Source organism: Nerophis lumbriciformis, linkage group LG25 (assembly GCF_033978685.3).
Source record: "Nerophis lumbriciformis linkage group LG25, RoL_Nlum_v2.1, whole genome shotgun sequence".
NCBI classification, from domain to species: domain Eukaryota; kingdom Metazoa; phylum Chordata; class Actinopteri; order Syngnathiformes; family Syngnathidae; genus Nerophis; species Nerophis lumbriciformis.
The window spans coordinates 35042137-35067711 of NC_084572.2; the positions used below are offsets into that span (position 1 = coordinate 35042137).

Below are 25575 nucleotides of genomic sequence, written 5' to 3' on the forward strand. Positions count from 1 at the left end.
AAGCATGGAAAACACTCAAAACAATGTAAACAAACGAACTAGGGCTGGGCGATACGGCCTTTTATTAATATCTTGATATTTTTAGGCCATGTCACGATACACCATATACCGGTATATCTCCATATTTTGCCTTAGCCTTGAATGAACACTTAATGCATATAATCACAGCAGTATGATGATTCTATGTGTCTACATTAAAACATTCTTCTTCATACTGCATTAATATATGCTACTTTTAAACTTTCATGCAGAGAGGGAAATCACAACTAAGTCAATTTACCAAAATTGTATTTATTAAACAGTTATTAACATTCATGTCATTTCCAAAACAAAGTGCAAGATTGTCGGAGACATTTTAAAACAAGCGATGAGTGCACTTTTGTGCATGATGTCACTAAGATGACATATCAAAACAACACTAAATTAATGTGCACTTTTTGTACAGAACGCCACTACAATAGTTTAAAACATATAAAGTGCACTTTTTGTGCATGATGTCACACAAGATATTTCAATAAGTGTCAAATAAAAATGAGCTGCATAATAGGAAATCAAATAGTGTATGTCCTTCGCTGTGTGGTAGGTTCCTGCGGACGTTATCTCCTTCTGTTCTTGACTATTTGTTTCATACGGTGTTGATGTGGAAATGGTTGCCTCCGCATTTTGTTGGTGTGGCACCAAACGGAGATGTTGACATGCGGAGTTTCAAGCACTCTTCATTCTCTAGCGGGTGACTTTTCAAATGATGCTACTTTTTGTAGCAACGCTTTTGCCGCATACTTTACTTATTACGGTTGTCTGTTCGACATATTCCCGCTTGAAGCCAAACCACCGCCAGACAATGGACCCCCTGCTGTTTTTCTTGGGAATTAATTCTTCCTTCATTTGTTACCAGATTTGCACCTTCTTTCTCTCGTATTACCACTCGCACCACAGCTAACGTTACCCATGCTGCTACCTCTCTGCTCCGCGAGGGCGTATACGTATGTGACGTATGTAAGAAGGTGCGCTTGTTTTTTGTCTCTGTGAGAAGAGCCTGTAGTGTAATGCCCGCAGCTAAAAGCAACTGCGTGAGGACGTATACTCGAATATCAAGATATAGTCATTTTCTATATCGCACAGAGACAAACCCGCCATATATCGAGTATATTCCATATATCGCCCAGCCCTACATTGAACACTTAACAATAAGCTCTTAAAAATTAGGAATATGTAAAATAAAATGTGTTGTAAAGTGTAAGAAAATAGTGCAAAGTGTGAAAATGTAAACACAGAGAAACCCGAGAAGGACTATTTTCCTGCAGGTTTAGTGGCAGGAAGTTTCAGCTGTGCTCTAAAGGGTGAGCGCCGGTTTTGGCGGAGACGAGTGTCTTGCATCGTTTACGGACCACATTGGCATTACAAACTCAAACGTGTTTCGTGTTGTCTCGTTCCGTAGCTAGCTTTTACGGCTAGTACCGTAGCACGCCGACGTGTTACTACGCTAGAAAAATAGTTCCTCAGTGTTCGCTCTTACAATAACAATTATGCTGCAGCTTGGTTATTATACAGATTACAGAATGTAAATGAAGTATTGTTGACGATTTTTGAATGCATTTTTAAAGTGATTTTAGAGGTACAATTGATCGCTAACATTACCTGCATTGCTAGCCACCAAAAACGAGAACATTTTTTACATGTTAGAATGCAACCAAAACAAGCCTCTTGTCTTCTTGTCTCATAATGATTGTGAACAATCGGCAAAATTCCAAGTAAAAAGCAGTGTTCCCCTTTAAGTTGTCACTCATACGAGCGTTTTCCCATGGAAGGCTCAGAATGGTTTCTTAACAAAACCTTTCTACATATAAAGTGCAACATTAAACTGCCTCAAGTTGTTGCTCGGGTTAAATAAAATGACACAACTTTTCTTCTACATATAAAAAGTGCAACATTAAACAGTTTCAAATCAACTCAGCCTCAGATTAACTTTTCGTTTTTTCCCCCCAGCCTTTAACCCTGGTGACTTTCACTCGGGATGATGTTCGAAACCGGTTCTCCCGGTTGTTCGATAAGAAAAGAACCGATTCCATGGACTTGAATCTCTTTTTGAGAACCGGTTTCCGTTATCGAGGCCACTATAGTAAAGAAAAAGAGTTGGTTCTGTATTCGAATCCCTGGGAACGAATCCCAAATGGGCAATGTTATGCCCATTTGATTGTAGACTTTTACTGACACCTTGTGGCGATATGAAAATACTACGTGTCAATAGTTTGGGTTCATGAGACAATTGAGAAGTAGACAAGTTGTTTTAGCTCTTACAAGCCTTGAAAAAGATAAGTCTGTAAGTAAACTCTTTAACTTGTTTATGTAACTCAATATTAAGGTGGAAAGTGGTTCAATTTGATACTAAGATGTTTATTAAAAAAGGATTTTTGTGCACTGTTTCAATGGATGTTTTGAGGACTTAAAATGGCTGCCAGTCGTGTATTTCCACCATCGAAATAGTTTCAACACTCAGAAGTATTTGGTTGAAGATAGTAATGTATATTCGTGTGAAGCTAATATTTACATATTGTGTATTAAATTTCAGTATGTTAATTGAATCACATAGCTTATACATTTGTCATTGTGTGTATTTCAGTTTAAAAAAATAACAGTCCAGTGCAAGACAAAAGTAAAGATAGGAAAAGACAAAGCAAGATCAACAACAATAAAGAGCCTAAATGGATTAATCTGCCGTGGAACTTTATTAGACGTCTTGGATTGTTTGTTAGCTGTCTGCCTGTGTGTGTAGTTAGTATGTTCCAATAGCAGCAGAAGTGCACTTTTTGGAGAGCTGTATTATTTTCAGTTTTGTGCCCAAGGGACTGATTTTATTTAACACTATATTATTATTTATACACCTACAGGGATCACAGAGACAGGTTGTTTTTGTGTTACTGTATATATTTGTTTTTCTGAAAAATCCCACTTAACATACTTTGGGTAACAACAGTCAATATTTTTTTTTTTTTTTTTTTAGTGGGGTAACATTCAATATTTATTTATTTATTTTATTTTTTTCTTATAATATAAAAGTGAGCTTTTGTTAAACCAAATATTGTGTTTTTTTCCATGTACAACAACCTATCTGGATTCGATAAGGAATCGGTTCGATAAGAGGATTCGATAATGGACTCGAACTCGATAATTTCTTATCAAACATCATCCCTAACTTTCACTCAATCTTCATGTTTTTTGCCAGAAAAATCAGTTTATCGACATTGTCTGCAGAAAGAGCAGACTTGCTTGCAGTTACAATGTCTCAAGCTGTGGAAAATACCCTTTTGCTGGGCACGGAGCTAGCAGGTATGGCGAGGTAGTTAGTGCCTGGCTAACTTGGCAGTAAGAGGATATATGGGCTCATTGTTCTTCCACCATAGAAGTGGGTCAAAATCTAGTTTTTAATGCAATATGGTCTTAAATCTGCTGCTATAAAAACACTAACGGCATTTGTTATTGCTTTAGCCCTGCCTGACTCGCCGAGGAGAGGCTGCTTGAATGCGGTGGGAGCTGTGTTTGTTCGTCTTTCTCTTCGTTGAAGCGATGTTCACTTAGGGGTGGTGCAGCTTCAAAGGGGTTAGCATATTTGACTTGTTGGCAGAAGCATACCCTAGTGCTGCTGAACAATGTCGGCAAACCGCTTTCGCTTTGTCTACCTTTCGTCCTCCGTTGTTGTATCGCACCGTGAAGTCATAGTGTTCCCAAACGGGAGATCTTAACGCGGCAGGAGGGTCTTCCAGCTCTGGCTTTTACATGTTGTAGTAGCCCGGTCGTTGCTAGCATGCCGTGTGTTGTGCCTCGGTGTGCATTTTATACACAACGTGCAGTACGCTACTTAATATGTCCGTGTGGAAACTCGTTCGGTACACCTCCGAACTGAACCGAAACCCCCGTACAGAAACGGTTCAATACAAATACACGTACCGTTAAACCCTTAACGTGTATGCATGTACTGTATGCATGTACTGTATGCGTGTACTGTATGCGGGTATGCATGTACTGTATGCATGTACTGTATGCGTGTATGCATGTACTGTATGCGTCATACTTGCCAACCCTCCCGGATTTTCCGGGAGACTCCCGAAATTCAGCGCCTCTCCCGAAAACTTCCCGGGACAAATTTTCTCCCGAAATTCAGGCGGAGCTGGAAGCCACGCCCCCTCCAGCTCCATGCGGACCTGAGTGACGTCAGGTGCGCAACACCACGTATATCGTTGGCCAACCAAAAAGTAACCCCAGTACGCTATAGCCAACATTCACCAGGAGATGGCAACAGACAAACATAGATAACTCTATGACATTCCTCCCCTTTTAGAAATGTAGAAGATACTTAAAAGAAATAAACAACCCAACCAAAAAATGCAGCAGCTCAATTAAAAAACTGTACTTAAGCCACATTCTTTTTTTTTTTTTTTTTAGTACTGAACTCTAAACCCTCATTTGTAAAAAAAAAAAATAACATGCTTCTTATACAAACAGTATTTGTACACCTTTAACACAGATTTTTATACTGTCTTCAGAGATTCCGTTTTTTTGGTGGTACTCGAAACCTTTCTGGGTACCTGCGAAAGGGTGTTCAGCATGGTTAGAAAAATAGTGACAGAGAATAGAACAAGGATGGACAATTCAACCCTTAACTCAACAATGAGTAGATGAGTGTTATGTGTGTGTATATGTGTAAATAAATGAACACTGAAATTCAAGTATTTCTTTTATTTATATATATATATATATATAGTGTGTGTGTATGTATATATATATATATATATATATATATATATATATATATATATATATATACACAGCTAGAATTCACTGAAAGTCAAGTATTTCTTATATATATGTATGTATGAAATACTTGACTTGGTGAATTCTAGCTGTAAATATACTCCTCCCCTCTTAGCCCCGCTCCCACCCCCCACCTCCCGAAATCGAAGGTCTCAAGGTTGGCAAGTATGGTATGCGTGTATGCATGTACTGTATGCATGTACTGTATGCGGGTATGCATGTACTGTATGCGTGTATGCATGTACTGTATGCGTGTACTGTATGTGTGTACTCTATGTATTACACAGCTGATTTCCATGGAGCTTGGAGAGCAAATATGTTTGAGGAGCGCGTGTGTGCCGTTACATAAACATAACATTTGTTTTATGTTTAGTTTCCTGGTCGACGGTTGTGGTTTGGGGACAAAGCACTGCTTGTTGCCATTGCTGCTTTTAGTCTTTCAAGTGGTTGCTTATTTCCGAGACCTTTGGACCTTCGTTCGCTCCATGGCGAAACCATTACCTAACAAATGATTACTTCCTGCCATATCGGCGCTCCTGGCAAAGGCAGAAGGTGTTGAACGTCAGATGAAGCTACTTTTGTGTTGATTATCTTACTGTCATCGTTGAAAAACCGTCCTTTTAATCGTTACCTGGATAAAAAAAATAGTTTTTATTTTTTTCGTTACACTCTGCTTGCATCGGGGTGTTGCGGTGATGCGCCGTTTTGTTCCCTGCTTCACTGTTAGCCGGATTTCCTGTATTAATTGACTTTATCTTATTTAACTGATCCTGACTGGTGAGAGCGATTTCAGTACTATTGAAGATCTTTGCTCCTTCTCAACTCTGGTAATATTCTTTTCACAAAATACAACCAATTGTACGTTAATGTTAAACCTTGCTTGTGAAAAGTAACCCCCCGATTCCTATTTTCAACAGTCTGCTCATTTGAGCAGGAAAACGCTGAACACCATCTTTGTTTTCAACCTGTCAACTGTCAGTTTAGGCTGCTCGCCGGCTCCTCATCACCACTTCAAGATGGCGGCCCAATTTCTCGCGTCACAGCAGCCAATGCTGCGTCTACTTGTAAGATGTCTATGCTCTTCCCGCCGGAGTGCACTTTGACTTCCTGTTTGAATCTCACCTGCTCCAACCGCCGTTTGTTTGGCGTCGCTTCCTGCAAAGCGCCGTCTCGGTGTTTGCGTAGCTCGCTGGCGACGTGTGTGTGCCAAATAGCACTTTTCCACGAGGTGTGCCAAGGCTGTGTCACGGACGCCCGGCCAATCTTCATTTCCTCATTCTTGTGCTCCAGCCGCAGAAAATGTTGTTGTGCTTCCGTCACCGGAGCTGGGTCAGCGGGAGACGCTTCTTTGAGAGGTAGATAGTGTTTGTGTTGTTGTGTGTTACATCATGGCTGGATCAGTGACTTCCCGTCTCCTCTGCTGACTTTTTGGATGTGGAGGTGCTCTCATTGGTCGAGCCCAAAGCTGCGCGTTAGCTCCAGTCGGCCATGACAGTAAAAGATAGCCTGCAGTCTGCTCGTCGTCATGCCAGGGAACTGAGACCGAGCGTGGCCAAAGTTTGCATTTCACTGCGCCACCGGGATTGTTCCATGACCAAAAAAAACCTGCTTGAGCAAGATTTAACTACAGATCAGGAGTTTCAACCTCATTTTAGATCAGGGAGGAAAATCTATTTCCAAGTTTTACTTTGGCCAAAATAGAGTATCGTATTTTTCGGAGTTCCCTCTAAGGTGCGCGCCTGTGCAATTGCGCACTGCTCAAGCGTCCTCTGCGCACGGCAAATCTATGCCACGCACAAAATCAAATAAAAAAATAAGCGCATAACAATTTTCGACACGACAGAGAAAACAGTTTTCGTCATCATTGTTCAAATATTGTAACGTCTGTCAAGACGCTTTGAGGACATGAATTCCATCGATCACTTTACTGAGCAAAACTCTTTATTGTCGGCCATAAACACATCACCAAAACATTAGTAAAAAAAATTATATCTAGCAAACTGGTCATTTTCTGCAGTACAAACCAGACCAAAAGCAACTTTGTTATATCAACAGCAGCCGCTCGCTCTTTTTTACTTGCGCCAACACATGCACATATGGCACTTAGCCAGTGATGCGTTTACAGCCACACAAAAAGTCGGACAACTCCAACACCACACAAAGTGTCATTCCAGGTCGTTACACTATGATTTACCAATCAAATGTGTGCTTATTCTAGTGTCATTTATTAGGAATCTTAATTTATAAATATTAATCATGAAATGCTGTTCGTATATTAAATAAATACTAATAAAAATATATTTTTTACAAACAGGAAGTTGCAGGAATGTACACATGATCCCCTGCTTACATCTCATTGTGCAACATGTGAATGTTTTAATGGGAACTAAATGCAATGTCTGAAAGGGTACAAATGATTTCCAAAGCAGGACCTCCACCCAGACAAACAATACAAGTACACAATTCATGAAAAATGTTGTCATTGTCATTGTAAGTGGGCCGAAACACTTATATTAGAAAATAATCTCATGGAAATGACTGCTGTCATTCGATTATAATAATAAGAGAATGTTGTCTGTCTATCTGTGTTGGCCCTGCGATGAGGTGGGGACTTGTCCAGGGTGTACCCCGCCTTCCGCCCGAATGCAGCTGAGATAGGCTCCAGCGACCCCGGAGGGACAAGCGGTAGAAAATGGATGGATGGAGATTGAACTTTTTTAGTCAGGTTTGGGACAGGTGTGCTGCTGGTGTAGCCACAGTGTGCACGTCTGATGTTGCTCACATGGGCTCCACTGAATGCTCAGGGAGGTTTTGCGTTTGCTCACACTCAGGAAACATTGACGGAGACGTATTTTTTTCTTCTAAAATTTAGTGGGTGCGGCTTATATGCCGGTGCGCTCTGTAGTCCAGAAAATATGGTAACTGGACACACACATCAGGACTGGCGAAAATTGCGATCTAATCAAAAAACCAAACCCCAAAACTCAAAATTGCGCTTTAGCGCCCCCTAGGAAGAAAACGCAGCCAAAACTGCCTGTAACTCCCAGTAGGAATGTCGTAAAGACATGAAACAAAAACCTCTATGTAGGTCTCACTTAGACCTATATTTCATACACTGACAACCCCCAGCAAAAATCAACAGGAAGTTTGCAATTCCACCTTCAAAACAAAAGCTGTGTAAAAACAGTCACCTTTTTTCAAACATTATCTCCTCTGAGCGCGTTTGTCGTGTCGGCTTCAAATTAGCACAGGAGAGAGATTGAACCTTTCTGATTAAAAGTTGATGAAAGAGTTTTAGTTACTGCTCCGGTTTGGATTTTATGAGCCCTCAAAGTCGGTCCTGTCCATCGCTGCTTGCAGCTTTAATTTTAAATTGCCTTTCAAATGTCTATTCTTGGTGTTGGGCTTTATCAAATAAATTTCCCCCAAAAATGCGACTTATACTCGAGTGCGACGTATGTATGTTTTTTTCTTTCTTTATTATGCATTTTCGGCCAGTGCGACGTATACTCCGGAGCGACGTATAATCCGAAAAATACGGTACCTTAATTGTTTCCAAACGGTGCCTGTAAGACGGCAGTAAAACGGCTGATCAAACAAGACAAGATGTTTTTGTTTGTTTGGGCAAATCCCTAAAGTCCTTGCAGTAGCTCGTCGAGAAATGTTGTTTTTAAAGGGGAACATTATCACAATTTCAGAAGGGTTAAAACCATTAAAAATCAGTTCCCAGTGGCTTATTTTATTTTTTGAAGTTTTTTTCAAAATTTTACCCATCACGCAATATCCCTAAAAAAAAGCTTCAAAGTGCCTGATTTTAACCATCGTTATATACACCCGTCCATTTTCCTGTGACGTCACATAGTGATGCCGATACAAACAAACATGGCGGATAGAACAGCAAGCTATAGCGACATTAGCTCGGATTCAGACTCGGATTTCAGCGGCTTAAGCGATTCAACAGATTACGCATGTATTGAAACGGATGGTTGTAGTGTGGAGGCAGGTAGCGAAAACGAAATTGAAGAAGAAACTGAAGCTATTGAGCCATATCGGTTTGAACCGTATGCAAGCGAAACCGACGCAAACGACACGACAGCCAGCGACACGGGAGAAAGCGAGGACGAATTCGGCGATCGCCTTCTAACCAACGATTGGTATGTGTTTGTTTGGCATTAAAGGAAACTAACAACTATGAACTAGGTTTACAGCATATGAAATACATTTGGCAACAACATGCACTTTGAGAGTGCAGACAGCCCAATTTTCATCAATTAATATATTCTGTAGACATACCCTCATCCGCTCTCTTTTCCTGGGGGTCTGGCGGCAGATTTCTTTGACTTTATCGTTGGAAATGCATCTGCTTTGAGTGTCGCAGGATATCCACACATTCTTGCCATCTCTGTCGTAGCATAGCTTTCGTCTGTAAAGTGTGCGGAACAAACGTCCAATTTCTTGCCACTTTCGCATCTTTGGGCCACTGGTGCAACTTGAATCCGTCCCTGTTCGTGTTGTTACACCCTCCGACAACACACCGACGACAACATGTCTCCAAGGTACGGAAAACAGTCGAAAAAACGGAAAATAACAGAGCTGATTTGACTCGGTGTTTGAGAAAATGGCGGATTGCTTCCCGATGTGACGTCACAACCGAGAGCGAATAATAGAAAGGCGTTTAATTCGCCAAAATTCACCCATTTAGAGTTCGGAAATCGGTTAAAAAAATATATGGTCTTTTTTCTGCAACATCAAGGTATATATTGACGCTTACATAGGTCTGGTGATAATGTTCCCCTTTAAACTGTTTGGACAATTTGCTCACGCATTTGTTTACAAAGTGGTGACCCTCGCCCCGTCCTTGTTTCATGGAAGCTGCTTTTATACCCAATCATGGCACCCACCTGTTCCCAATTAGCCTGTTCACCTGTGGGACGTTCCAAATAAGTGTTTGACGAGCATTCCTCAACTTTCTCAGTCTTTTTTGCCACGTGTGCCACCTTTTTTTAAACAAGTCGCAGGCATCAAATTCCAAATGAGCTACTATTTGCAAAAAATAACAAAAGTTTTCCAGTTTGAACGTTAAATATCTTGTCTTTGCAGTCTATTCAATTGAATATAAGTTGAAAATGATTTGCAAATCACTGTATTCTGTTTTTATTTACCATTTAGACAACGTGACAACTTCACTGGTTTTGGGTTTTTGTACAACTCGTCTCAACGTTGTTGACAGGGAAATGGCGACCTCACCAGAAACCATTGAGTGTTTTTTTTTCTGCTCAATAACTGAGATCAAACGTACGCGCATTGTCTTGTGGTATACATTGTGGTAGTCTGCGCCCATGCATTGTCACATGTCTACTGTACAGCACACATTTGCTTCCTGTCCAAGTGAAGCGTTGTCCTCTGCGTGAACTCACTTCCTGTTTCTAAATTCCGCTTCGTCTTTTTCACACTCGGGGGCCAAAAGCGACGTCGCTGAGTCATGTGAAGATGCATTGACCTTTGACCCTTTCCACAGTGAACCTGAGGTACCGCATTTTTCGGACCATAGGGCACACTGCCGATGAGCGGGTCTATTTTTATACAAAAGGCGCATTAAAGGGGTCATATTATGATTTCTTTTCCACATGTAAACACTTCCTTGTGGTCTACATAACATGTAATGGTGGTTCTTTGGTCAAAATGTTGCATAGATGATGTTTTACAGGTCGCTTTCTGACCGTCTCTTATTTTGTGTACGCTCTTATTTACGTGCCTCCACTTCTACATCGTCTTCTCCCCGTCATCTTTGTTGTCGCTAGTTTTTAGCGCTTCCATAGCGAGTCTACTGACAGAAGTTAGAACTATGAAAATTTCATATTAACGTTCGTCTTGTGTTAGGGTCGGCACTGACCCGTTTTAGTTTTTAAATGCATAAAAGAACCACATAAATGTATTTTTTTGCATCAAGGCTTTTTGACTTTGTCAGGAACCTCTATTTCAACAAAATAATAATTATTAGGGATGTCCGATAATGGCTTTTTGCCGATATCCTATATTCCGATATTGTCCAACTCTTTAATTACTGATACCGATATATACAGTCGTGGAATTAACACATTATTATGCCTAATTTGGACAGCCAGGTATGGTGAAGATAAGGTACTTTAAAATCATCATAATAATAATAAAATAAGATAAAAAAATTAAAAACATTTTCTTGAATAAAAAAGAAAGTAAAACAATATAAAAACAGTTACATAGAAACTAGTAATTAATGAAAATGAGTAAAATTAACTGTTAAAGGTTAGTACTATTAGTGGAGCAGCAGCACGCACAATCATGTGTGCTTACGGACTGTATCCCTTGCTGACTGTATTGATATATATTGATATATAATGTAGGAACCAGAATATTAATAACAGAAAGAAACAACCCTTTTGTGTGAATGAGTGTAAATGGGAGAGGAAGGTTTTTCGGGTTGGTGAACTAATTGTAAGTGTATCTTGTGTTTTTTATGATGATTTAATAAATAAAAAATAAATAAATAAAATAAAAAAACAATACCGATAATAAAAAAACGATACCGATAATTTCCGATATTACATTTTAACGCATTTATCGGTATCGGACATCTGTAATAATTTTTTTTTTTTCCCCCACTAAATTATAAAATGCTCTGGTTGAAATTATGACCTTGGTGTTGTTAGGGTCGGTTTCGACCCAATTATAAAAATAAGATTATAAAGCAATACTTAGAGCCAAAACTGAACACACTGACGGCCAGCTCCTCTCCCAATCATGTGAGCTTTAGGGGATTCTCATTTTACCTTGTTATCCAGTACAAAAACAAACAAGGACTTTTAATTATTTATACGATTCTCTTGAGGTTCATTTTACCATTGTTTAAATTGAAATCGAGTGGTATGCTGACAAAAAAAAAAGGCCCAATGGCCCACACCAAAAATATTAAAACCAATATTTTCATGGATAAGGAAGCCTAACAAGGTAACCAAGAGATGAGAAACAAATTGGATGATTGGTACTTGTTTTTAGTGTATTTTACAGCTGATTTAAGACATGGGTCAAAACTGACCCATTAACATAAGTGATGGTAACAGAAAGCTAACACAAGAAGAAGGTTAAAAAAAATGTATCACGGTATTGTTGAATGTAATGAAAGTTTACTCATACACACTTATAACCAACTTTTATTTTGAAAAGTTAAATACAAGCCACACAATATACTTTATTTGCAGAATAAGTATGTTATATGACAATATTGTTCTGGGTAGTTAGGAGACATTGTATTTCAGTGTTTACGTTTGTGGCTCTTCGTGCGTTTTAACTTGTAAAAGCTTTCATGTTTTTTTTAATGAAAAAAAAAAATACATGTTGGATGCGTCACGTCCTGGTTTATAGAATAGAATAGAAAGTACTTTATTGATCCCTGTGGGAAATTCAGCACCACAGTTCGCTCACAATAGACAATAAACACTTAGGTATGTTTTACATGTGAATAATATAATTATAAATATAAATACAGTCTATTATACAGCATTATTCACATGTGAATAATATAAATACAGTCTATTATACAGCATTATTCACATGTGAATAATATAAATACAGTCTATTATACAGCATTATTCACATGTGAATAATATAAATACAGTCTATTATACAGCATTATTCACATGTGAATAATATAAATACAGTCTATTATACAGCATTATTCACATGTGAATAATATAAATACAGTCTATTATACAGCATTATTCACATGTGAATAATATAAATACAGTCTATTATAAAGCATTATTCACATGTGAATAATATAAATACAGTCTATTATACAGCATTATTCACATGTGAATAATATAAATAGTCTATTATACATTATTATTCACATGTGAATAATATAAATACATTATACATTTAAGTACAGTCAAAAAGGAACATATGCATTATACAGTCTGATGGCTGTCGGTATGAAGGACTTCCTGTGTCGTTCCGTGTTGCATTTTGGGAGTCTGAGCCTTCCACTGAACGTGCTCATTCTCTCCGCAAGGTTCGAGTGTAGTGAGTGGGAGGTGTTGTCCATAACGGCTAGGAGCTTTGCTAGACTTCTCCTCTCTGACACCACCGCCAGAGAGTCTAGCTCCACTCCCACCACGTTACTGGCCTTCCTTACCAGCTTGTCCAGCCTGCTTGCGTCTCCCGCTCTCAGCCCGCTGCCCCAGCAGGCCACGGCGTACAAGAAGGCGCCCGCCACCACCGACTCGTAGAACATCATCATTTTTGTACAGACGTTGAAGGATCCTAGCCTCCTGAGGAAGTAGAGGCGGCTCTGACCCTTCTTGTAGAGTGCCTTGGCGTGTTTTGACCCATTCAGCTTGTTGTCGATGTGTACTCCGAGGTATTTATAATCCTCAACCATGTCCACATCGACTCCTCCTCCTTCCCATGTCCACAACCAGCTCCTTGGTCTTCTTCACATTGAGTTGGAGGTGGTTCCTTCCACACCATGTGTCAAAGTCCTCCACCAGTGCCCTGTATTCCTCATTATCACCATCCTCAATACACCCCACTATCGCAGAGTCATCAGAAAACTTCTGAAGGTGGCAGGACTCTGACTGATAGTGGAAATCGGTGGTGTAGATGGTGAAGAGGAACGGGGAGAGGACTGTGCCCTGCGGGGCCCCGGTGTTGCTGACCGGTCTGTCAGACACAGAGTCCTGCAGTCGCACATACTGTGGTCTGTCAGTCAGGTAATCAACAACCCAGGACACCAAGGGGGCCTCCACCTGCATTTTCTCTAGCTTCACACCCAGTAGCCCGGGCCGTATGATATCGAACGCACTGTCCATCCATCCATCCATCTTCTTCCGTTTATCCGAGGTCGGGTCGCGGGGCGATCAGCTTAAGCAGGGAAGCCCAGACTTCCCTCTCCCCAGCCACTTCGTCCAGCTCCTCCCGGGGGATCCCGAGGCGTTCCCAGGCCAGCCGGGAGACATAGTCTTCCCAACGTGTCCTGAGTCTTCCCCGTGGCCTCCTACCGGTCGGACGTGCCCGAAACACCTCCCAAGGGAGGCGTTCGGGTGGCATCCTGACCAGATGCCCGAACCACCTCATCTGGCTCCTCTCAATGTGGAGGAGCAGCGGCTTTACTTTGAGCTCCCCCCGGATGACAGAGCTTCTCACCCTATCTCTAAGGGAGAGCCCCGCCACCCGGCGGAGGAAACTCATTTCAGCCGCTTGTACCCGTGATCTTGTCCTTTCGGTCATGACCCAAAGCTCATGACCATAGGTGAGGATGGGAACGTAGATCGACCGGTAAATTGAGAGCTTTGCCTTCCGGCTCAGCTCCTTCTTCACCACAACGGATCGATACAGTGTCCGCATTACTGAAGACGCCGCACCGATCCGCCTGTTGATCTCACGATCCACTCTTCCCTCACTCGTGAACAAGACTCCGAGGTACTTGAACTCCTCCACTTGGGGCAAGATCTCCTCCCCAACCCGGAGATGGCACTCCACCCTTTTCCGGGCGAGAACCATGGACTCGGATTTGGAGGTGCTGATTCCCATCCCAGTCGCTTCACACTCGGCTGCGAACCAATCCAGTGAGAGCTGAAGATCTTGGCCAGATGAAGCCATCAGGACCACATCATCTGCAAAAAGCAGAGACCTAATCCTGCAGCCACCAAACCAGATACCCTCAACGCCTTGACTGCGCCTAGAAATTCTGTCCATAAAGGTTATGAACGCACTGGAGAAGTAAAAAATCATGACCCTCAGACTGCTCGCAGGCTTGTCTAGGTGGGTGTGGGCTCGGTTCAGCAGGTAGATGACTGCGTCCTCCACTCCCAGTCGGGGCTGGTAGGCGAACTGGAGTGGGTCCAAGTGGGGCTCGATCGTCGGGCGGAGTTGTTCCAGGACCAACCTCTCCATGGTCTTCATGATATGGGAGGTTAGAGCCACCGGCCTGTAGTCCTTCGACGTGCTGGGTCTCGTCCACTTGGGGATGGGGACCACGCATGAGGTTTTCCAGAGTGGGGACTTTCTGCAGCCTAAGGCTCATGTTGAAGATGTGCTGAAGCACACCACACAGCCGTGGGGCGCAGGCTTTGAGCACCATGGGGCTCACACAGTCAGGACCCGCGGCCTTGCCTGTGTGTAACTTCTTTAGCTGTGCATTCACCTGTTTGTTTGCATTTGTTTATTTGATAGACTAACGTGCAGTTACATTAAGAAGATGGCTGCACCATGCCAATTTCCATCTGTAGTCCTTTATGGTGCATCTAACATCCACAATAAAATTACATAGGATTGAAAATACACAACAAAAATGTGTGACGTCACGCAAATTCACGTCCTGTTGTCCTCTTGCTTTGAGTATCGCTCTCTAAGAGAACACAGTTTGTAGGTTTATCGTACACAATTGAATATCTTGGTTGTTTAGACAGTAATGTGTTGAGTTTAGATTGAGCTTCCTGAAATGGGTCTTCACTTCACAGGTGTGCTTGAAGCTCATGGAGAGAATGCCAAGAGTGTGCAAAGCGGTAAACAGAGCAAAGGGTGACTATTTTGAAGAAACTCGAATATAAAACATAGTTTTCAGTTATTTCACCTTTTTTTTATTAAGTACATAACTCCACATGTGTTCATTCATAGTTTTGATGCGTGAAAATAAAGAAAACGCATTGAATGAGCAGGTGTGTCCAAACGTTTGGCCTGTACTGTATTTACATAATTATTATGCTTTGACCTAAAATACTGCTCAAAATTGTCCAAAGATGTACTGCACCAATTAATGTGAGTATTTTTTCATTTAATTTCAACGTTTTTAAAATTTTAGATTTGACACAAAACGCACGTGCTCCATGGTGGTAAAACGGAATTAAAAAAAGATTACAACAGAAAATCTAAAGTGTGTTTTTTCATATTTCAATTGATTGTTACTTCCAGTTGTTCTTTTAAAGTATATTTAAAGTTGAGTTTTGGTGGTACAATAAATTTGCATGTTTTCAAATGAATGGGGATAGTTTGATTGGCAACACTAAAATGGGCCCTAGTGTGTGAATGTTGTCTGTCTATCTGTGTTGGCCCTGTGATGAGGTGGCGACTTGTCCAGGGTGTACCCCGCCTTCCGCCCGATTGTAGCTGAGATAGGCTCCTGCACCCCCCCGCCACCCCGAAAGGGATAAGTGGTAGAAAATGGATGGATGGATGAATAATCGTGTTATTAATCATGATTTGAATATCAATCAAAATAATCTGGATTATTATTTTGCCATTATCGTCCAGCCAAATGCTTAAAGGGGAACATTATCACCAGGCCTATGTAAGCGTCAATATATACCTTGATGTTGCAGAAAAAAGACCATATATTTTTTTTAACCGATTTCCGAACTCTAAATGGGTGAATTTTGGCGAATTAAACGCCTTTCTATTATTCGCTCTCGGAGCGATGACGTCACAACGTGGCGTCACATCGGGAAGCAATCCGCCATTTTCTCAAACACCGAGTCAAATCAGCTCTGTTATTTTCCGTTTTTTCGACTGTTTTCCGTACCTTGGAGACATCATGCCTCGTCGGTGTGTTGTCGGAGGGTGTAACAACACGAACAGGGACGGATTCAAGTTGCACCAGTGGCCCAAAGATGCGAAAGTGGCAAGAAATTGGACGTTTGTTCCGCACACTTTACCGACGACAGAGATGGCAAGAATGTGTGGATATCCTGCGACACTCAAAGCAGATGCATTTCCAACGATAAAGTCAAAGAAATCTGCCGCCAGACCCCCATTGAATCTGCCGGAGTGTGTGAGCAATTCAGGGACAAAGGACCTCGGTAGCACGGCAAGCAATGGCGGCAGTTTGTTCCCGCAGACGAGCGAGCTAAACCCCCTATTGACCCTAGCTTCCCTGGCCTGCTGACATCAACTCCAAAACTGGACAGATCAGCTTTCAGGAAAAGAGCGCGGTTGAGGGTATGTCTACAGAATATATTAATTGATGAAAATTGGGCTGTCTGCACTCTCAAAGTGCATGTTGTTGCCAAATGTATTTCATATGCTGTAAACCTAGTTCATAGTTGTTAGTTTCCTTTAATGCCAAACAAACACATACCAATCTTTGGTTAGAAGGCGATCGCCGAATTCGTCCTCGCTTTCTCCCGTGTCGCTGGCTGTCGTGTTGTTTTCGTCGGTTTCGCTTGCATACGGTTCAAAGCGATATGGCTCAATAGCTTCAGTTTCTTCTTCAATTTCGTTTTCGCTACCTGCCTCCACACTACAACCATCCGTTTCAATACATGCGCAATCTGTTGAATCGCTTAAGCCGCTGAAATCCGAGTTTGAATCCGAGCTAATGTCGCTATAGCTTGCTGTTCTTTCCGCCATGTTTGTTTGTGTTGGCTTCACTATGTGACGTCACAGGAAAATGGACGGGTGTTTATAACGATGGTTAAAATCAGGCACTTTGAAGCTTTTTTTTTAGGGATATTGCGTGATGGGTAAAATTTTGAAAAAAACTTCGAAAAATATAATAAGCCACTGGGAACTGATTTTTAATGGTTTTAACCATTCTGAAATTGTGATAATGTTCCCCTTTAAGTTTTGATACATGTGTTTGTATGCTAAGTGCACTTTGTACGTTTTTGCAGTGAAACGCACCGGAACTGACTTTGTGACCACGACCTGAGCCCCGCCCCCCTCCAGGCCTCGGGCATGCCTCAGGTAGGGGTACTTGTGTACCGGGTTAGTCCCGCGAGAGTTCCTCAGCTGATTGTGTCCTCCCTCTCAGCCGGGTATGAATGGGATGGAGCCTGCTTTTGGCGAGGCCTACGGGGGCGACCGGGCTCTGTTGAGCCCCTACCCTCTGGCCATGTCACCACAAGGGGGCCGGACTGAGCACGACCAGGTAAGGCGGCGTTTTTGCACACCTCACTGACTTTTTTATAGAACTTAATTGTGTTTTTACTAGGAAAGATTGTTTTGGACACTGAATTTTGTGAATGGATTTTTTTTATCCATCCATTTCCTACCGCTTGTCCCTTTTACATCAAATTATGCTAACAATTTCATTGAATAAAATTTCTTTTAGCAACATTTGTGTTTAAAATTCAGTTTGTTTAAAAAGCAGTGCATAAAATTCCAGCGTAAAAAAAATCCATGTACAAAAAGTCTATTTATAAAAATTCAGTGTAAAAAACATTCAGTGCAGAAATAAAACTCAAGACTCACTTCAGGTAAATTAAGACTGAAGAACCTAATTGGCTGTTTCTGAGACAGGATGAAGCTTTTTTTTTGCAATTTCTTTGGCACTGAATTTTTCTACACTGAATTTTTACATTATGTATTTTGATAAACTGAATTTTTAAACCTGAAATTTTTCCCCACAAATGTTCATTCAATTAAATAAAGAAGTAAAAGCATAATTTGATATAAAATAAAATATAAAAATCAAACGTATAAAATTCAGTGTAAAAAAAGCTTTTCTAATAAATACAGAAATGATTTATTTTAAAAATAAAGACACCAAGTAACCTACATAATTCACAAACCTTTTTTTAACCTCACATTTTATTAAATTGAAAAAAAGCATTGTATGAAAATTCAGTGCAAAAATATGTGTAAAATAATTCTGTGTAAAAAAAATCAGTGCAGATATATTCGTTGCTTCAAAACTCAAGACTCACTTCAGGTAAATTATGACTAAAGAACCTTATTGGCTGGTTCTGAGACAGGATTACCGGTAAGCTTTTTTTGCAAGTTTTTTTAGACCAAATTTTTCTGCACTGATTTTTGATTAACTGAATTTTTGAACACATTTTTTCCACAAATGTTCATTCAATTTAGTAAAAAACACAAAAGCATAATTTGATGTTAAAAAATAAAAAATCTGATTCAGTGTAAAAAAAAAAACAACCTTTGATATAAAACCACATTATTTATTTTAAAAATAAAGACGCAAATGAACAGTCATAATTTTCAAACATTTTTTTAACCTCACATTTTATTGACTTGATGATTTTCACTCTTAACTCGAGAAGAAAAAAAGCATTGTATAATTTTTTTTTTACACCAAATTTTTATGCACTGAACACACTCATTTTCATTCACTTTAATAATTTGAAGTAAAAAATGTGATGCATAATTCAAACGCAAAAATTCAGTTAACAAAATTAATTGTAAAAAAAACAAAAACACTTTTGTAATGAAGACAAAAATAATTTATTTAAAAAAATAAAGACACAAATAATTTATTTAAAAAAAATAAAGATACAAATAATTTTAGAAATAGACAGAAATGAACCGTCATCATTTTCAAACCTTTTTTAACCTCACATTTTATTGACTTGTTGATTTTCACTCTTTTAACTTGAGAAGAAAAAAGCATCGTATAAAGATTCGGTGTAAAAAAAATTCAGTCAAGTCAAGACTCACTTCAGGTCAGTTAAAACTGAATAACCTCTTGGCTGGATCTGAGACCGGATTAAGCTTTTTTACAAATTTTTTTTTTTTACACCAAATTTTTATGCACTGAACACACTCATTTTCATTCACTTTATTAATTTGATGTAAAAAAATGTGATGCATAATTCAAACGCATTAAGCTTTTTTGCGCTTTTTTTTTTACACCAAATTTTTATGCACTGAACACACAAATTTTCATTCACTTTAATAAACACATTGAAGCATAATTTGATGTAAAAAATGTGATGCATAATTCAAACGCATTAAGCTTTTTTACGCTTTTTTTTGGCACTGAATTTTTCTGCAGTGATTTTTTTTTTTTACACCGAAGTTTTATGCACTGAACACAAATTTTCATTCACTTTAATAAACACATTAAAGCGTAATTTGATGTAAAAAATGTGACGCATAATTCAAACTCAAAAAATTCAGTTAACAAAATACATTGTAAAAAAAACAAAAAAACTTTTGAAATAAAGACACAAATAATTTATTAAAAAAAAAATAAAGACACAAATAATTTAAAAAAAAAATAGACATAAATGAACCTTCATAATTTTCACCTTTTTAACTCGGAAAAATAAGCAGTATATAAAAATTCAGTGTAAAAAAAAAAGAAGCTGTTTGTAATAAAGACACAAATGATTTCTTTTAAAAGTAAAGACACAAATGAACCTTCATCATTTTCAAAGCTTTTTTTAACTTCACATTTTATTTAGCTAATTTTCACTCTTAACTCGAATCCAACTTTCAGAGTGTGCTGCTCATGCTGGGCTCCCCGGCGTCGCCACGGAAACGGCCCTTTGAGTTGCTCAGCGACTTGGTGGACGACGGCGGCCTGGGCGAGGACCTGCACCCGGAGCGCTGGGACGTGTCTGCGCTGGACGAGATGGCGCGCTACACCAAGCTGGGCCTCGGCGTCGGCGGGGAGCTGCTGGCCACCTCGGAGGAGGCCGTCCTGATGGGCCGCTGGGGGAGGAGCCGGGAGGAGGAGAAGCACGCGCCGACCGCACGTGCGACGCCACCCGCCGCCGCGCAGGAAGCACAGGCCACCGGAGCGGCGAGCGCGGAAGGGCCCCGCTGTGTTGCCACGGTAACAAAGAGGGAGGCGTCAGTTGCGGGACAAGTGTCAGGGGGAGGCCAAGATGGCGGCGCCACAGTGGAGGTGTATCAGGTGACCCAGGAGGAGGCGCCGGCCTCAGGCCCGGTAATAGAACACTGCAGCGAGGAGCACAACTACTCACTCAGCCAAGGGGTTCAAACGGAGGAGGCGCAGCAGGAGGTGGACGACGAGGAGAACGCCCAGCTGGACTTGGAGAACGAGGACCCGGAGGAAGAGGATGAGGAAGAGGAGGACAGGGAGGACGGCGCGGAAGAGACGACGGCCGACCTCTCCAGCTCCTCGGAAACCGAGTGCGGTGAGTCGATCCCTCCATTTTTCTCCCAATCCTCTCGCTGCCCACATGCCAAGCATCCCACGGTGGTCCCGCTCCAGACCAGACCTCAGACCACATCCTCGTTCTTAGAAGAACGCTGAAAAGCAAAGCTGTGGGTGTGACTCCCGGACAATGTCATGCCGCTATTCCCGCAGTATTTGTCGCTTGTTTGGAGCGGAACATGCTAGCAAGAATGCTAAACGTCATCTCTACTGGACGTCTCATATCATTTCTACGCATGCAATGTGCACGGTAAAAATGACAACCGCGGTAAAACTCCCGTTATGACTTAAAATTAGAGATGTCCGATGATATCGGACTGCCGATATTATCGGCCGATAAATGCTTTAAAATGTAATATCGGAAATTATCAGTATCGGTTTCAAAAAGTAAAATGTATAAGTTTTTAAAAGGCCGCTGTGTACACGGACGTAGGGAGAAGTACAGAGCGCCAATAAACCTTAAAGGCATTGCCTTTGCGTGTCGGCCCAGTCACTTAATATCTACAAGTGAATGCAAGGCATACTTGGTCAACAGCCATACAGGTCACACTGAGGGTGGCCGTATAAACAACTTTAACATTGTTACAAATATGCGCCACACTGTGAACCCACACCAAACAAGAATGACAAACACATTTCGGGAGAACTTCCGCACCGTAACACAACAGGACAAATACCCAGAACCCCTTGCAGCACTAACTCTTCCGGGACGCTACAGTATACACCCACCCCCGCCCACCTCAACCTCCTCACGGAGAGCATGTCCCAAATTCCAAGCTGCTGTTTTGAGGCATGTTAAAAAAAATGATGCACTTTGTGACTTCAATGATAAATATGGCAGTGCCATGTTGACATTTTTTTTTCCATAACTTGAGTTGATTTATTTTGGAAAACCTTGTTACATTGTTTAATGCATCCAGCGGGGCATCACAACAAAATTAGGCATAATAATGTGTTAATTCCACGACTGTATATATCGGTATCGGTTGATATCGGAATCGGTAATTAAGAGTTGGACAATATCGGATATCGGCAAAAAAGCCATCATCGGACATCTCTACTTAAAATTAGGGATGTCCGATAATGGCTTTTTGCCGATTTCCGATATCGACCAAACCCTTAATTACCGATACCTACCGTATTTTCCGCACTATAAGGCGCACCTAAAAACCACAATTTTTCTCAAAAGCTGACAGTGCGCCTAATAACCCGGTGCGCTTTATTACGATTCATTTTCATAAAGTTTCGGTCTCGCAACTTCGGTAAACAGCCGCCATCTTTTTTCCCGGTAGAACAGGAAGCGCTTCTTCTTCTACGCAAGCAACCGCCAAGGAAAGCACCCGCCCCCATAGAACAGGAAGCGCTTCACCCGCCCCCGGAAGAAGAAGAAAAAACGCGCGGATATCACCGTACGTTTCATTTCCTGTTTACATCTGTAAAGACCACAAAATGGCTCCTACTAAACGATCCGGTTCATAAAAAGACGCAATCTCTCCATCCGCACACGGATTACTACCGTATTTCACAGCAACTGAACCGCACTGTGGAACGGGAGCACGTACGGTGAATATTCGCTCCACAGGGAATGAGAAGTCATCCTTCACTGTGGTTCTAGCTTGCCATGCTAACTTCCACTCATGGTGATATTCAAAAGGAAGACCTTGCCAAAAGAGACCTTTCCAGCCGGCGTCATCATAAAAGCTAACTCGAAGGGATGGATGGATGAAGAAAAGATGAGCGAGTGGTTAAGGGAAGTTTACGCGAAGAGGCCGGGTGGCTTTTTTCACACAGCTCCGAAGGCGAACACACCTTCACTAAGACGGGCAGACAGCCTCGGACGACATACGCCAACATTTGCCAGTGGATCGTAAATGCTTGGGCAGATATTTCGGTCACAACTGTGGTCCGAGCTTTCCGGAAGGCAGGATTCACAGAACAACAGCGACACTGACTCCCGATGACTTCTACGAGACGGAACCGGCCATTTTGGATCCCACGCTTGCGCAACTTTTCAATTCGGACACCGAAGACGAAGAATTCGAAGGATTTACGAATGAAGAATAACTTCAGAAGGTGAGCGCTATGTTTATTTTGTGTGTTGTGACATTAACGTTCGAGCAACATTATGTTACTATTGCTCTACACCATTTTGAATTTTACTATGTTTGTGATTGCACATTTGCGTACATTTTGGGACAGAGTTGTTAGAACGCTGGTTTTCAATATATTATTAAAGTTTGACTGAACTATCTGACTGTTTTTTTGACATTCACTTTAGCGCAGCGTTTTTTTGACATTCACTTTAGCGCAGCGTAGGCGCGGCTTTTAGTCCGGGGCGGCTTATTGGTGGACAAAATTATGAAATATGTAATTCATAGAAGGTGCGGCTAATAATCCGGTGCGCCTTATAGTGCGGAAAATACGGTATATCAACCGATACCAATATCAACCGATATATACAGTCGTGGAATTAACACATTATTATGCCTAATTTGGACAACCAGGTATGGTGAAGATAAGGTCCTTTTTAAAAAAATAAAACAAGATAAATAAATTTAAAAAAAATTCTTGAATAAAAAAGAAAGTAAAACAATATAAAAACAGTTACCGTACATAGAAACTAGTAATTAATGAAAATGAGTAAAATTAACGGTTAAAGGTTAGTACTATTAGTGGACCAGCAGCACGCACAATCATGTGTGCTTACGGACTGTATCCCTTGCAGACTGTATTGATATATATTGATATATAATGTAGGAAGCACAATATTAATAACAGAAAGAAACAACCCTTTTGTGTGAATGAGTGTACATGGGGGAGGAAGATTTTTTGTGTTGGTGTATTAATTGTAAGTGTATCTTGTGTTTTTTATGTTGATTTAATACAACAACAACAACAACAAAAAAGAAAAAAATAAATAAAAAAACGATACCGATAATAAAAAAAAAAAAACGATACCGATAATTTCCGATATTACATTTTAAAGCATTTATCGGCCGATAATATCGGCAGGCCGATATTATCGGACATCTCTACTTAAAATGATAGAAAAAAACGTGACTGAAAGCTGCACTTTAATAAACTCACAAACTGACTGGAGCCGGCTCAAATGCTAACGTGAAAACAAGAGACATTGACGTCACACCACGGTCTAAACTTGTATAAACACATTACTGTCTGACTAACGTAAGATATTTAATTGTGTATGTTGAACCTGCAAGCTGTGGTCCTTCTATACCACAGGTGTCAAACTAAAGGCCCTGGGGCCAGATGTGGCCCGCTACTTCATTTGATTAGGCCCTCGAAAACCTGGAAATAATATGTATCAATAAAGTACTGGGCGGTATAGCTCGGTAGGTAGCTCGGTTGGTAGAGTGGCCGTGCCAGCAACTTGAGGGTTCCAGGTTCGATCCCCGCTTCCGCCATCCTAGTCACTGCCGTTGTGTCCTTGGGCAAGACACTTTACCCACCTGCTCCCAGTGCCACCCACACTGGTTTGAATGTACGGTAACTTAGATATTGGGTTTCACTATGTAAAGCGCTTTGAGTCACGAGAGAAAAAGCGCTATATAAATATAATTCACTTCACTTCACTACTGTAACTTTTCTTACTAATTGTATTATTTATTTCTATTTTGGGAGAGAGAAAAAATGTACTCCATGTAATCGCAAATTGTGTTAACTTAAATATTGTCTAATTATGCAAAAATATATTACATTAAAAAAAAAAGAATAAATAAATACAAATAATAATGATTTCAAAGACAGTTATCCATCAAATTGTGCAATGTAAAAGTAGCAGTAGATTTCATGGTAAAATTGTAAAATTTACTGTGGATTTTACAGCATTTTTCTCTGAATGAAAAAAAACTGTCCTTTTTTACTGTAATAAACTGGTGTCATTTTATTTACAGTAATACACCGAAAAATCTACAGTTGATTTACGGTAAAAACAAAAAACAAATTGGCAGCTCAGGTGCCGAAATGTTACTGTAAAATTGCAGTTTTTTTTATTTACTGTAAAAAAAAAAGAAGTACATTTAACAGTAAAATTCTGGCAATTGAGCTGCCTTTTTTTTAAGCATAAAAACAGCAGTACTGTTTTTCCATTCACAGTAACATACACTACATTTTGAGGTGAAATTATTGCAACTTACCATATTTTTTTACATTTTAGTTTTTAAAAAATGGTGTGATAAAAGTATTCACTGTTAGACGCGGCCCTCTGGGGCCAAACATAACTGTGATGTGGCCCTCAGTGAAAACGACTTTGACACCTCTGTTTTTATGTTCATTCAGAGGTGGAGGCGGAGCCTGTGGAGCAGTCCGGGGAGCGTCCGTCGAAGCGCCGCTGCTTCTGGGAGTACCGATGTTCCCGTGAGTCGGCGGCCAAGAAGAAGCTGTGCGGCGACGTGCACTGGTCGTTGTCTTGGAGCTCCAGCACGCTGCCCAGCACGCTCTACCGCCGAGAAGGTGAGCTCGCTTTCCCCCCCCCCGATTTATGTGTGTCTGCTAGGGCTGGGCGATATGGCCTTTTATTAATATCTCGATATTCCTAGGCCATGTACGATACACAATATACTGTATATCTCCATATTTTGCCTTAGCCTTGAATGAACACTTGATGCATATAATCACACCACTATGATGATTCTATGTGTCTACATTAAAACATTCTTCTTCATACTGCATTAATATATGCTAATTTTAAACTTTCATGCAGAGAGGGAAATCACAACTAAGTCAATTGAGCAAAAGTGTATTTATTAAACAGTTATTAACATTCATGTCATTTCCAAAACAGAAAGTGCAAGATTGTCGGAGACATTTTAAAACAAGCTATTAGTGCACTTTTGTGCATGATGTCA

The 25575-nt window shown here is 40.7% G+C and overlaps 1 protein-coding gene across 2 annotated transcripts in view; it reads left to right on the top strand.

Annotated features, from left to right (window-relative positions):
* LOC133621867 (uncharacterized) overlaps positions 1–25575 on the top strand; it is a 67333-nt gene that overhangs the window by 13246 nt on the left and 28512 nt on the right. Inside the window, exons 1-5 of one of the 2 annotated variants that reach the window (XM_061984280.2) lie at positions 5262–6164; positions 17457–17529; positions 17597–17713; positions 20024–20687; positions 25007–25180. In XM_061984280.2, the coding sequence (XP_061840264.1) occupies positions 17521–17529; positions 17597–17713; positions 20024–20687; positions 25007–25180 (964 nt within the window). In that variant the 5' untranslated portion in view covers positions 5262–6164; positions 17457–17520. Of the gene's footprint in view, positions 1–5261; positions 6165–17456; positions 17530–17596; positions 17714–20023; positions 20688–25006; positions 25181–25575 lie in introns of those variants that run through there. The other variant, XM_061984279.1, reaches the window with a different exon arrangement.